Source organism: Carcharhinus amblyrhynchos, chromosome 9 (genome assembly GCF_965287045.1).
Source record: "Carcharhinus amblyrhynchos chromosome 9, sCarAmb.v2.hapA, whole genome shotgun sequence".
Lineage (NCBI taxonomy): Eukaryota > Metazoa > Chordata > Chondrichthyes > Carcharhiniformes > Carcharhinidae > Carcharhinus > Carcharhinus amblyrhynchos.
In genome coordinates, this window is record NC_137332.1 from 18,421,374 (window position 1) to 18,436,805 (window position 15,432).

General features: G+C 40.3%; 1 protein-coding gene across 2 annotated transcripts in view; it reads right to left on the reverse strand.

The window, feature by feature from the left end:
• Positions 1–15,432, reverse strand: part of cnn3a (calponin 3, acidic a) — a 71,457-nt gene that overhangs the window by 16,759 nt on the left and 39,266 nt on the right. For both annotated transcript variants that reach the window (XM_080195267.1, XM_080195266.1), the window contains exon 2: positions 354–475. In XM_080195267.1, coding sequence (XP_080051393.1) covers positions 354–355 — 2 coding nt within the window. In that variant the 5' untranslated portion in view covers positions 356–475. The remainder of the gene's footprint in view (positions 1–353; positions 476–15,432) is intronic.

Below are 15,432 nucleotides of genomic sequence, written 5' to 3' on the forward strand. Positions count from 1 at the left end.
ATCCAAGAGCTGCATTGCCAAATGCACACTTGGCAGGCGCTTCCAGCAGTTGAAATTGGTGCTCAGACTTCAGATTACTGACATTCCTTTCTTAGGCTCCTTTTCCAAACCTCCTCTTGCCGTTGGGTGATCTCGAAGAGTCACGTCTCTTCAAATCAGGAAGTTCCTAAGCAAGGGTCACATCTTATGTTGCATTCCCCGAGGTAAGCCTTCAGAATGTCTATGAAGCATTTTCTTAAACATTGTAGTTTTAAGGCTAGTGTAGGGGAAAGCACAGCACAGTCCATCTCTAAAATGCATTATTAACACCAGCACAGTGGGAATAAGACTTAGCAAAGCAGCCAGTTACTTACATACAAAGAATGACACCATCCTTAAGGCTGAGCTGGAAGTTCTCACCCAAACGTCTGCCTGTGACCTCTTCAATCCAGACTCGCAATTCTTCCTCTTTCTGGGGATCATATTTCTGAAGGATCTGGATGGATGCAAAATACATGAGATACATATTACCACATAACTGACTAGGTGTCTACGCATTAAAAATAACTGTGCCTTGAAATTTGTACAGCACTCCGACCTAATCAGGTTTTCTATGGAGAACTGCATTATTGTTTATTATTGGCATTGCTTTATTGGTGAAAAAGGAAAATCATGACTATCTTTATGCTTTCAGTTTGTGCAAATGATGGTCCTTTCCTCAATAAAATACAAAATATTACAATAAACCCATTGGAAACTTCTGGCAACTTTTTATTCATAATACCTTCTAATACAACATAGTTGGTCAAGGCTGGAGAATGAATGCTCTTCAAGAAGAATCCAAAAGCTCTATAAAGCCAGATTAGGTCTTACATGAAGAATCTTGGCAATTAATTGACATAACGAATTGCACACTTGCTCATTTCCTTTTGCAAGACCAACCATTAGTCAATACTTTGGGATTCTTAAAGAAACATGAGAAGTTTATGGAATATATTGCACCAAGTTAACTGTTTCATGACGCTCTACTTTGACAATCTTATTTGTTTACATTTCACAAAAAAAACACTCCTTGAATTTGTCATTCTGATATTGTTGCAGGATCTGATCATTCCTTCCTTTGGAATCTTCCCACTTCTTAGCTTGCAAAACCTTAATGATTTTACCTAAGTTTTCTCCCAACAGTTCTAGACCTTCATATAAACAAAATTCTCGAAATATTCAGCCTGGGGTACAACAGTGGCATGGGAAGCCATTTTGCTGCCCTCTTCAATTCTTTGGACAGGGCTGCGGCCTTGAACAAAGTTTAAATTTGCTGCCAATCTGGGTCCTTTGCTCTGCCTGTCAGATTATTAATTCCAAAAAATGAGAAAATATAAGGAAATGGTAAGGAAAAACATAAGGATAATAAGCTGCAACAAAAAAAAGGTGCAAAATTTTAAACCAGTGAACCATCAATGCTAGTTTTTAAAGAGTAAATGTGGTGGTTAGAGGGGAGACAAGTGCAAGTACTCAGAAGACTGGCAATGGTCATCTGGGCCTGATTTTTTGATAGCTTCCTTCCACTAATTTTGTTTTGATTAAAACAAACCCGTAAAAGAACCACAACTGAATTTTATTTGTATAAAAAACATAATTGGGTCTCTCACCATCATACCCCAGAGTTTGCTCTCAATTTTTAGCTGACATGATGTAATATCTGTCAAGACCACTGACCATTAAATTACTAATTAAAATAAATATTTATATACCCGAGACTGCAATTCTTTGAGAATTTAGAAAACGAGAGTCTCCAGAAGGAAAACAGAATGGGGCGATAGCAGTCAGTTTTAAACTTTGTCTACTAAACTATTCAAACTGTAGCCATTTAGAATTTTGCTTAGTATCTTCCAAGTTTTAAAGGTTATTGTGCAAGATCAACATTGACCCATGCACTACATATGTACACCATGATAAAAGCTATAAAATGACCTGGAACAAGTATACAAGAAACGTCTCACTTGTGCTGTCCGATCACATGAATCTAATGATTATCAACGTCTGGAATGCCTAGGGCCAAGGCAGTTCCAAATTTCTGAATTATAGGATAACATTAGAATGTCTATATGCAAACGAGTTTCCTCTGGGTGCTTCAGTTTCCTCCCAAAGACGTGCGGGTTAGGTTGATTGGCCATGCTGAAATTGCCCCTTAGAGTCCTGAGATGTGTAAATTAGAGGGATTAGCGGGTAAATACGTAGGGATATGGGGGTAGGGCCTGGGTGGGATTGTGATCAGTGCAGACCCGATGGGCCAAATGGCCTCTTTCTGCACTGTAGGATTTTTATGGTTCTATGGAGTGACCAGATATGAAATATATACCAGAAACATAATGCATCAGTAAAAATAGTTTATTTATCCAAACCTGTATTTTCACTAGGATGATCCCCGAGTTGGATGAAACAGGAGTCTGATGTGGAAAGGTTAAACAGATTGATATCCTACTCATTGGAATTAAAAAAAAGGAGGTGGGGTGATTTTATTGAAACATATAGGATTCTTAAGGGGCTGTAAAAAGTCTCTCAATACCAGGTTAAAGTCCAACAGATTTATTTGTTAGCTTGAGCTTTCCGAGCACTGCTCCTGCACTCAGCTGATGAAGGAGCAGCATTCCGACAGCTCGTGCTACCAAGTAAACTTGTTGGATTTTAACCTGGTGTTGAGAGACTTCTTACTGTGCCCATCCCAGTCCAATGCTGGCATCTATACATCTTAAGGAGTTTGACAGGGTAAATGCTGACAGGATGTTTTCCCTCACGGGAGTGTCTAGAATCAGAGGGCACAGTCTCAGAATAAAGCGCACCAATTTAAAGACAGGAAGAATTTCTTCTGAGGATTGAGAATCTTTGAAACCCCTTGCGGCAGAGCATTGAGTGGACAAAGTTCTTGTATATATTTAAGGCTGAGATGGGTAGATTATTGATCAGTAAGGGAATCAAGGGTTACAGGGAAAGGGGAAGTGAGAAACGTTGGCTCAGTCATGATTCTATTGCATGATAGTGCAGGCCTGAGGGACCAGCCTACATGGTAATTACTTATTAAACATTCAATATATTCTTTAAAAAAAATGACCAGAATGTAAAAACGAACAATTTATTTTCCCAGAAAAGTTGGCAAAGTGTACCAGTGTAAAAAAAAACTTTTGAATTTTGAGTTTTAATTTCTCTTTAGTGGACTTTTCTTTCACCATCTATCTTGTGCCTTGTTCCTGCATTCTTCCCACTGAAACAGCCAAAGGCTTTTACCATCTCCTTCAGTGTAGCAGGCCCATCACACATTTACTATTGTGCAATTTTTTGAAAACCGCAACACAGTGAAGAATCTGAGCTGCATGGGCTGCTCAAAGTAGTCTGGATTTCTGATTTCAGGACTGATAAGGGTTATAATATATTGCTTAAAATGGATCAGATTTCAACTGCTAACTTATCAACACTAATGTGAAAGTGATACATTGTTTCATACCAAGCATCTGGAAAACACAACATTTGCTTCATAAATTAACCTTTGTGGAACATTCTACAGTTTGAGTTTTACTTGTTTGTTGAAAAGCCTCTGCACTTGGCTAGGCAAAAAGGAAAATTTCAGAGAGTAATTCTCCAGCTCTCTTAATAAGCTGTCACCACAAACATACATACTGCAGGTCAATAAAACACTGCTTTTTTGACAGAAGGTTTAGTGTTGAAAGGGATTAAACAGCTGACTTGCAAACCAGACTGAACTGTTTTGGAAGGAGGAAAAAAAAATTGATCCCATGAGCTTTATGGAACAGAAGAATGTGCCAATGTTAGCATTTTCAAGGAAGTTAGGAGGCAGCATATTCTCACACACCAATCAGAGACATATATGCACTTCTATACATCTCTATTTTAATATGGACCACGAATCACAAATGCATTTAACAATGAATGCTTGAACACCCAAGCTGCAAGAATCCGGTCTGGCCAGATGTTGACCTCATCAGCAGCAAGTTTGCAGTTTTTGATTGAAAGGATCATTCTTGAACTCAGTTACTTTGTGGCTTTCCCAAGATAATGACTCCGACAACAGTCATTTTAAAGGTTCTAAAATTTGGTTTAACATGTTAAAACTTGGTCTTGCAACAGTTTTGTGAAACCTCAGTCAATCCTTTGGACATTTTCAAAGTTTGTGGTAGGGTATGACACGAAGAAAGAGAGAGATATGGGGTCATATCTAGTTTCCTCTGAAATTACTCTTGCAGTTGATGGCTCATCTTTATTTTTCTCCAACCGTTCAAGCAGTAGTTAGAGATTATTTCACTCCTACTCTGTTCTTTCCCATCAGCCACCATCTTCACTCGTGATCCTGCAATGTTGCAGCTGGTGTTTCCATTGCATGTTAAATCAATCTTACTTAAAATGACCACTAGTCATTTTATAATGTCACAAGGAAATAACTACACCTCGTTTCCCTCCTTAAATAGCACACAGGCAGTGACAATCTCATTTCGCTTCTTAGTTAATTTTACAGCCGCTTTTCATCTTTAACAGCTGGTCCATTTTATATCAACGTTTTTGCCTTCAAATTTTTGGGTTGTCATGATGGGGGGAAAACTATCAGCATTCACTATTGTTAGTCTGTGAAACTGGCAGCAGCGCCTGGAGTCTGCACATACAGTTAAGAGAAAAATCAGAAGTTGCTGTCACTGATTCCCTGCTTCTCCACACCGTGTATTGTTGACGTTCCTAACCTCAATTGATACAACTGAGAACACGTTCACATGCACAAAGAACATTACTTGGATGATTACTTGAGCACATACAAAGAGACTAACTGATGGAGACAGAGAAACATAAATTTAATGTTTCACTGAATTAAGCTATGCTATGCAAATATTGCCTCAGGTTTCTTCCTTCACTGACTGGCTACTGCAATCTTGAGAAATTAAAGTGATAAACTCAAATACTGAAAAGGTTTCACCTCGTTAACAGGGTGTAACAATGTTTTTAAACAGTGTGATAAGTTAGAACCACTGAACAACCTCTGGCCCCTTTTCATTTCTGCAATACTTTTTCCAATTCTGCTAAAAAAGGACTCAAATTTCAGCTTCCAAAGTGCATAATCCAATCTTTATTGCATTTAAATTTGTATTAAAAAAAAGAGGGATATTGAGCACACCATTATCGACAAGAATTATTCATTGTGACTGGCTGTTTATCCTACTTGGATGACATCACTGCTGGTGGATGCAAGGAAATCCCTTTGACTTGGCATCAGATTCAAACATTAGAAAAGCTGAAATTCGAATTTACACTCAAGATCGCTAAATCTGTATGGGTACCTTTGAGTCAAAATGACTAAGCTTCATGGCCACCCTACTTGTTGTAAAATCCAGGTCATGCTCTTTTCTAATCGATGTGATCTTTCCTAATCAAACATCTCCAAATTTTTCCAAATTTTCCAAAATGACTTAAAAACCAATTTTGTATGAATACTTCCTTTCCCCTCCCAACCTCAACTACTGTATTACTGTTTTGCCATTTGGGAAAGCACTTCTACCAACTTTCTCATCCAAAAGTTAGAGCAGGAAATGAGACCTTCACCAAATTTACTTTCCTCCTTTATTACTTGCGTGCAACTTCCCATTACATTGTTGCTGCAATGAATCAGAGCTTCTGATTTTTTTCTGTTCCCCATATCTATACTGAAATGCAACCTGTGGGCTAATCATTTTTATTAGCATCTCAAACCGTTAAGCTTCTTACCTTAATTAATTTCACCTTCTTTTGAAAATACTGAGGCTAGAAAACAAAACACCACCCAATCATTTCCTGTTTAATCATTTTAACACCAATTGTCATTAACCTAAGCCTTTCATAGCTTTCCAAACAATGCAATTACTGTTCTTTATTTAATAAAGTCCAGAATTATTAAACCTAAGCAATACTGCTGAACAGATTTCTTTAACCCAGATATAAAGCAATTTGAAAAATCTTATTCACAAAATTAAAACCATAACCGGAAGCAAAGACAGTTAATTAGAATGACGATCAGACCAGACATCTGCACCACCCGGTAAAAGACAGAGAGATCCCTGCATTAAAAGATATGTTAAAAAAAACGCAAAAGCAGCAAATTACACTTTCCTTTGGGAGTTAACCATCTTGAATTGGAAGCAATTTAAGAAGCAACAGATTGGCTTGAACTCTTAAATAGTTAAACAAAAACCAAAAAGTATTCTAAATATTCTGAAGGAATAGTGAACTGAGGATTTTGGTTTTTTTTATTTGAACACCAGACTAAACTCCATTAGGAGACTAAGTATTTCCAATACTTAAAAATTGACACTCAATCAAGAGCAGTTCCCCATAAAATTACTAACAGTTTCCATTAGAAGTGCTGAGGAGAAACACAGGATTGATAGAAGAGTTGAAAGTACCTGCATTTGAACTCAGTAATTAACTGCAATAATGCATGCAATTCTAAGGTTTGAAATAATATGGACAACTGATTAAATCTTCACTCGGGGTAATGACTACTGAAAACTGCTGCCAGGAATAGAATCTGGATTATTTCAGAATATATCAGCAATTTCAGGATAATGCAGGAAGGATTCTAAAGATGAATCTAGTACAAAATTAAATCAATGGGTTGGTGGTTTTGAAAACAAAAATAAAAGGATAGCAACAGTTCAAGACTGGCAGCAACAAAAGACCACTGGACATGCCTGATAAGAAAAGGCTAGAAAACAAAATGCCACCCAATCACTTCCTGTTTAATCATCTTAACACTGATCATCATTAACCCAACTCCAGTGGGTAGCTTCCCCTAATAATTCTGCCCACTGCTACAGGTGAGAGATGCTCCAATTTCAGACAATACTTCAATATCAAACCTGCATCATCCACTATTTCCATTCGCCATGGTCACTTAACCAGAGAATCCAAGTACTATGGAATCCATACTATGGAATATTTTACCAGGTGGTGCAGATGTATGGTCTGACCATCATTCTAATTAGCTGTCGCTGCCTCCAGTTATGGTTTTAATTTTGTGAAGATTTTTAAAATTGTTTTATATCTGTGTTGAAGAAATCAGTTCAGCAGTTTTGCTTAGGTTTATAATTTGTCCAGTTGATAACTTTGCATTCAAATTTGGAAGTTAGTTCACTCTTCAGGCTACAGCAGTAAGCAGCAGACTTGGACTTGGAATTCTCCACAAGTGACAAACTCCTGATCTTTGATGCATGTTTAAGACAGAAAGAAAACGTCAAGGGGAGGCCAGGTGCCCTTCTACAGGGACGAGCTAAAATAAAATCAACTAGCAAGCTGCTTTCTAGTGTGCAATCTGCTTCAAAAAAAAACAGTTGAGGTCTTTACAAACTTGGCCTTCATAGTGAGGGGGATTGAATATAAAAGTAGGGAGGTCTTGCTGCGGCTGTATAGGGCATTGGTGAGGCCGCAGCTGGAGTACTGTGTGCAGTTTTGGGCGCCGTACTTACGCAAGGATATTTTGGCCTTGGAGGGAGTGCAGAGGAGGTTTACTAGGCTGATGCCGGAGTTGAGGGGGTTGAGCTATGAGGAGAGGCTGAATAAACTAGGCTTGTACTCGTTAGAGTTTAGAAGAATGAGGGGACATCTCATTGAGACGTATAAGATGATGAATGGGATGGATAGGATAGAGGTGGAGAGACTCTTCCCGCTCAGAAAGGACAGTAGGACTAGGGGGCACAGCCTCAAGATAAAAGGGGGGGGCGGTTTAGAACAGAGTTGAGGAAGAACTTCTTCACTCAAAGGGTGGTGAATCTCTGGAATTCTCTGCCCGTTGAAGTGGTGGAGGCTGCCTCACTAAATATTTTTAAGATGCAGGTTGATGGGTTTTTGATAAGCGAGGGGATTAAGGGTTATGGGGAGAGGGCGGGAATGTGGAACTGAGCCACGACAGATCAGCCATGATCTTATTGAATGGCGGGGCAGGCTCGAAGGGCTAGATGGCCTACTCCTGCTCCTATTTCTTATGTAAACTGTGCATGTGACCTCATGACTACAATCCTCCAGTGGAGAGCAGAGCTCAACTATGGACCTCAACCAACGTTCAGTATGCTTTTTTCTTCTATCTAATGCAAGACATGACCACAAGGTTTAGAAAAATATTTTGATACACTGTTCACTGCTTGTAAAATAATCTCCAGTGGGTAGCTTCCTCTATTCCAAGTACTCTTGCCAATACCTTTATTTCTTTAACCTGTATGGCAATTATAACCTCAAATAAGTTTATAAAACAAAAGCACAGCTTTCACACTGATTCTCCACAAACGTGAAACAAACTCAATTACATCATAATTCTCAATATTCGAACTAGAACTAAATTGCATTGTTGCCCATTTAAAAAGTCTGACACTTTTACCTGGTTATCAAAAGGCAGTCCATTGCAATTAAAGGATAAATACAAGTAGTTTCTAGTGGAAAACTGAGCATATCCCAAAAGAAAATTATATCAGCTACTTCCTTCTCTAATATTGGCATTTACTTAATAGTAAACTGACTACAAGCCAAGTTATATGTTCCAGCACTGACGTGGAACTAGAACTCAAATGACCTGACTCGGGAGCAAAATTTATTTTTATGATGTGAGCATTGCTGGCTAGGCCAGTGTTTGTTGCCAATTCATAATTGTTCTTGAAGGTGGTGGTGAGCTACCTCCTTGAACCGCTGCAGTACATGTAGGTATACCTACACTACTGTTAGGAAAGGGGTTCCAGGATTTTGGCCTAGCAACAGTGAAATAACCATGATATAGTTCCAAATTAGGATGCTGTGTGGCTTGGAAGGATACTTGCAGATCACAATGTTCCCTTGCATCTGCTACCCTTGTCCTTCTAGAGACAGAAGAGACTTGCAGTTCTGGAAGTTGTCACAGGAGCCTTGGGGTGTTCTCCTTCATGTTTCTGTATAGTTTCACAAGTAGGCTGACATTCACAGTAACTTCATTGTAGTGTTAAAATACTGTGTGTTGCTGCAGTACATCTTGCTGATTTGTTCCCTCCACCACAGATGGAAGAGTATGTTGAAGGTGATGGATAGGGTGCCAATAAAGCAACCTGCTTTGTCTTGGATGCCACTGAGTTTCTCCTTCAGGTTGCTCACCTGGCAAGTGGACAGTTGCGACTTGTGCCTAACAGATGGTGGACAGATTTTACAAGATTCAGGAGGGAAGTTACACACCATGGGATTCAGTAGTAACTGGCTTGGAGTGATAAGTGGCAAGTAATCACTTATTGCCAAAAGACCAAAAAAGGGAAGTAATTCATGTTATTTCAACACCTTAAAGAGTTTCAGCATAAGCCTCCTCTAAGCAGCAAAATCTGCAGCGTAAGCAGAAGTTAACTGATTTGCCACATTAGGCAGACCTGAAATGTGGAAGGCTGGTCAGGTTATACAAATTGCCAAGTGTAAAGAATATCTCAACTCTCACAGCTGACATACACAGGCACTGTCCAGCAAGTGAGTGCAGTGGACTGAAACAGAAGGGGTCATTTTTTAAAAATGCAAAAAAAAAGCCTTACTGATGCTGAGCATCACACTCCAGCACCTGATTAAAAACATTGATACAATCTTTAATATAAAGCCAGCTGAGCCAAAATGTTCTGGTCAATTCAGTAGCTTCCTGGTGTTTCCTGCTTAGGTTCATCATTAAGATTCAATTAGGCGGAGAGACTGCAATACATGCCCCTTCTCTTATGCAGCTGTACAACCATGGCCTCAAATCTGTGCGCCCTAATGTGCGTAGGACAATAAATTCCCCACAACTCTTTTCCACTCAATTCCTCTTTGCAACCTATCAGTAAATTGCAACCCAGTCTCATCTGCGACACTCCAATGCTAGTAAAACAGGTCCACGCCATAAATATATTTTACCCCAATGTTCCTCTCAGAACAAGTGTGCATACCATTCCAGGTGGTGGCTCGCTGTAACCACTTTCTCAACAGGAATTACAGATGGGCAATAAATGCTAGCATTAATTCCTTCTGATGAACAGCTGGATAAAATATTACAATGTAGAGATGCAGGTGTTGGACTGGGGTGGGCACAGTAAGTCTCACAATACCAGGTTGAAGTCCAATAGGTTTATCTGGTAGCACGAGCTTTCGGAATGCTGCCCCTTCATCAGATGAGTGGAGGACTGAGTTCAGAAACAGGCATGTATAGACACTGACTCAGTTTACATGATAGTAGTTGGACTGAGGGTCTTAACAGGTAATTAAAAGGGTACAGACAATGCGAGTGGAGAGGGTCAAGTACAGGTTAGAGGAAGTGCAAATTGTCTCAAGCCAGGACAGTTACAGATTTTGCAAGCCCAGGCAAGTTTGCGGGGGGCGGGGTTACAGATAGTGTGACATGAACCCTAGATCCCAGTTGAGGCCGTCTCTTGCGACTCGACCAAACATTGTCTACCGGATACGCTGCAGGAAAGGATGTCCCGAGGCATGGTACATCCATGAGAACATGCCAACGCTACAACAGACGAATGGACACTGCTTGATAATCACCAAGCGAGAGAGCGAGGAGCGAGAGCTCCCTTACTGTTGGGGAACACTTCAGCTATCAAGGGCATTCAGCTTCTGATCTTCAGGTAAGCATTCTCCAAGACGGCCTTCACAACACATGACAACGCAGAATCACCAAGCAGAAACTGATAGCCAAGTTCCACACACGAGGATGACCTCAACCGGGATCTAGGGTTCATGTCACACTATCTGTAACCCCCACAACTTGCCTGGATTTGCAAAATCTCAGTAACAGTCCTGGTTGGAGACAATTCATACCTCTTTAACCTTTACTTAACCCTCTCTCCACTTGCATTGTCTGCACCTGTAAAGACTTGATTACCTGTTAAGACTCACATTCCAAACATTATCTGTGTCTATGTGCCCAATTTGTAAACCCAATCCTCCATTCACCTGGTGAAGGGGCAGCATTCCGAAAGCTTGTGCTACCAAATAAACTTGTTGGACTTTAACCTGGTCTTGAAAGTTCTTAGTGTAAAATATTATATAAGTGCAGGATAGTGTTCTCAGAGCATCAAAAATTACTTGTTTGTTGACTATTTCCATGCTCTCCCAATGTGCCCAAAATATAGCCATAACAATCGCAAAACAAAATTTTAACAACAAACATTAACTAACCAACACACTCCATCTCCATGAGTCTGACTTCGATTACAAACAATGCTTTCAGTCTTGTTCAGTCAGTAAATTATTTCCCATCATTCTTCTTCCTTCCCAAAGACACAGACCCTTGCTAAAATAACAAATGCAAATTGAGCTATTATCTCTGAACATCACACTCCAGCACCTGAATACACATTGCCCAAGTGACAATTCTTCATGAAGACAGTGAAAGTACATCAACTATCAGAGTTGACTCGATTAGGTCCAGAGAACACTCATGTTTTCCCAGCCATTACCGGTATTTCATTTTGTTATCCTTTCAATGTGACATGGGGGTTTTGTTGCCAATCCCCAACTCCCCTCAAGAACAGGCAGGTTGGATTTGTCCTGCTTTTTGTGGACAGAACACACCTGGGACTTATCCACAGTGATGGATGTGTTGTAGATGTACTAAAAAAACTTGGCTAAGGGTGCAGCTAGTTCTGGAGCACAAACGTTCAGTACTATTGCCAGAATGTTCCCTGGGCCCACTTCCTTTGCCATATGCAGTGCCTTTAATCATTTCTTGATATTTCATGCAGTGGAGTGGTTTGAAGGCCGGCAAATGTAATGATGGAGACTATTACAGATTGCAGATGGTCAAGATAGATCATCCACTCAGCACTTCTGGCTGAAGATTATTGCAGATGCTTCAGCCTTATCTTTTGCATGGATGTGCTGGGCTCCCCCAAAGAGGTGGGGATATTTGTCGAGGCATCTCCTCCAATACATTGTTTAATTGCCCACCACCATTCATGACTGGATATGGCAGGACTGCTGAGTTTTAATTTGATCCACTGGTTGTGGAATTAGTTACTTCTATCACATGCTGCTTGGCACGCAAGTAGTCCTGTGTTGGTAGCTTCACCAGGCTGACACCTCATTTTCAGGTATGACTGGTGCTGTCCCTGGCATGTCGTCCTGCACCCTTCATTAAACTGGGTAGATCTCCTGACCTGGTGGAGTGTGGGATATGCTGGGCCAAAAGGTTAGATTGTGGTTGAATAGAATTCTGCTCCTTAAGGCCCACAGCGCATCATATGTCAGCAGTTTGAATTGCTGGATAGTTCTAAATCCATTTCATTTGGCAGAGTGATAATACCACACAACACAGTGGAGGGTATCCTCATTTTGAAGGTGGGACTTAATATCGGTAGGAGTGACCACAGAACAGGCCTTCTGGAGACAGTTATGGGACAGATGCATCACCAAATAGATTGGTGAGGATAAGGTCAAGTCAGTTTTTCCCACTGTTGATTCCCTCACCACCTGTTACAGGCTCAGTGTGGTAGATAGGCCCTTCTGGCTTTGTCAGTAGCGGTGCTACTGAGCCATTTTGATAAATGGATATGGAAGTCCCCTATCCAAAGTACATTCTTAAGCCTCATCAACTTCTGTTTTCAAAGAGTACCAACTCGTAAGCAGAGGAACAGGAGGTGGTAACTCACCAACCTTTCAAGGGCAATTAGGGATAAACAATAAATAGTGGCCTAGTCCTTAATACCCACGTCCCTACAAATAGAAGTTAATTTGCCCACGTTTGATCCAATACTGTGAAACTTCATGGTCTGGAGACAATTGTGGTCTATGAGGTATGATTCGGTGAGTATGACCATGTCAGGCTGTTGCTTGACTCATCTGTGAAACAGCCCTCCCAATTTTGCAAAAGCGCTCACATCAGCAAGAAGGCACTTGCAGAGTTGACAGGTTGAGCATGCCATTATTGTTTCCAGTGCCTAAGTGGCCAGTTTTTTTCCCCTTTTTTGAATTGAATTTTCTAGAGGGGCTTGGTACAACTCCAAGTCAATCACATTGCTGCAGTCTGGAGTCGCAGGTAGGCCAGATCAGGTTAAAGATAGCAGATGTCCTTCCCTAAAAAAGGACATTAGTGGCCACCATCTGACAAAGAAGCCCTGTCAGATTTCCCACTGCATATACCTGACAGAAAGCCTCAACATAGAAAGCAGTTGCTTAAATCTTGCTCACAGGGTAATCAACATGAACTTAATTGGAAATACTAATTTATCTTGCAAACAGTACTGAGTATGCTTCGTAGATCTGGTGGCATCTGTGAAAAGGGGGAAAGAGTTATGTTCCAGGTAAATGAATGCTCATTGGAACAAATTAGTGAACTTTTCTAAAAAGCTATTTTAAAAAGGTAGTCTATTTCTAGATAGAACAATTTGCAGAAACACTTCTTCAGGCAATGGCCTAGCAAGCCACTTAGTTTACTAAACTTCCATTCAAAAAGAAACAAACCTCGATGGGTGACTTGGCACTGACTTATGCACCAAAACAATACTGGCACACCCAGCCTGTCAACTCTGCAAAAGAACCAGTTTGCAAAATTTAGAACAAAAAAAATTATCCAAATAGTAATAATATTCTGGCCATCAAATTTTAGGTGGGCAAGCAGAGATAAGTGTAAACAATAAGCAACTTCCTCAGAATAGTAATTGATGCCGATACCACCTAATTCCTTCAGTGCCTGTCCCTTCTGACCCAGGCTGGGTGGGATCCAGGCTGCCCAGCAGTGTTGGAGGATATATGCCCTCTTTTAAACAGCACTTGCTGCTGTAGACCAAGTCAGTTTAAACGTCCATTGAAGGTAGATGGTATTATTTGGGGCAACTGGTTCAGGGCAAATCCAAAAGGGAGTCAGAAGAAGGGCTGGCACATATCTTTACAACAGTTACCCAAAGTTAGAAATTTTTCTAATTTTTCCTGGGTAACTGTGTGTAATACAGCCAGAACCAAAGTTTGTGATTTAAATCACATTTTCAGATGATGCCCACTGCATGGCAATTACTTGGGGGAAGTTTGCACTTCTAGGTAATTGCCACAAGTCAAATATGATTACCCTCATTTGCGTTCACTTTCAGTGAAATTTGAGGTGACAAGTCAACATTACAAAAGCGTACGTCAATAAAAAAGGATTCAGGAGAAACTATTTTTACCCCAAGTGTGGTTAGAGTGCATTAATCTGCTACTATGTGGAGCACGCAAAGTGAATAGCAGAGATGCATTAAAGGGGAAGCTGAGGAGGAGGGGAAAAGAGTGGAAGTATGCTGATATGGTTAGCATGAAGTGGGAGAGCATGCGCGATCACTAAATCCACCCCACTGCCACCATCCCACAGCAACAAGTGATGTGGAAGGGGGTTTAAACACCATAGTTTACAAAAGATATTAGAAACATGCACATGAAATTTTCACCACATATTTAAAAATCAGAATAATGGTCCCTGTGGAGAGAATTAAATAATTCTGAGGTTCAAATTTGAAAGCCATCATCCAATTTCTTTGATTATACCAGGATTTTACAGTCCATCACAGCAAGTCTCCCACCAATGGCTGCAGCAAGCCATTTACTGTTTACTCCAGCCCGATCAAGGGGCAGGAGCCATAAAATCCTGGCCTTGGTTTTGAGAGCTAAAATGCTGGCTTCGCTCACTGGGGTGTTGCTCTCCACTAAAAAAGTGGCGAGGATAGAACTTCAGACAGAATTTAAAACTCAAATTAAGTTTCACTGTAGGTGTGTGGGGTGCAAAAAAAGTGTAAAGTTGAGCAGTGGGTGGTTACCTACTGTGGAGTCTCACCACCTGGCCTGATTCAGTGTGCTGTCAGATCAGCAACATTACTCCCCTCCAGCGCTGCTTCAATGTTGACACAACATATTGCAGCTTTCAAATTGAGAAAGGCGGCACCCGATCAGGATGTATGAAATTGGTGTGCTTGGTTATTTGAATCAATGCCACCTGGCCAATCTAAAATCATATCTTCTCCCATCATCTCAAGATCAACTGCAAAGCTGATGTGCAGCTGCAAGCCTTTCCTTACAGGAATCAAAGGGGAAGAGTTTCCTTTAGATTCTTCCACACCCATCAGCAATTCTCCTTTGCCAAGCAAAGAACACTACACTTTGCAGTCTTTGAAAATACTGAACCTTTGACCCAACAGGGTCTCATTAAAGTTCTGGCAACTCTTCCAGGTATTCAATTAAAAATAAAGAAGTTATTTCAAAGTTGAATTTGAGGACTCTGCACATAAGCTAATAAAAAGGTTTACTGTTTTAAAGGCAAGATCAGTTTTTAGCTGAAAAGGCATTTGTACATGGAGGAGTTTTTTTAAAAAAAATAACTGAAACTTGAAAACTTCATTACCAAAATTACTAAAAGGATGCACACAAACAGACTAAAACACAGATGCCTCAGTGGTGAAATACACGATAAAAACAAGTATAAACTTC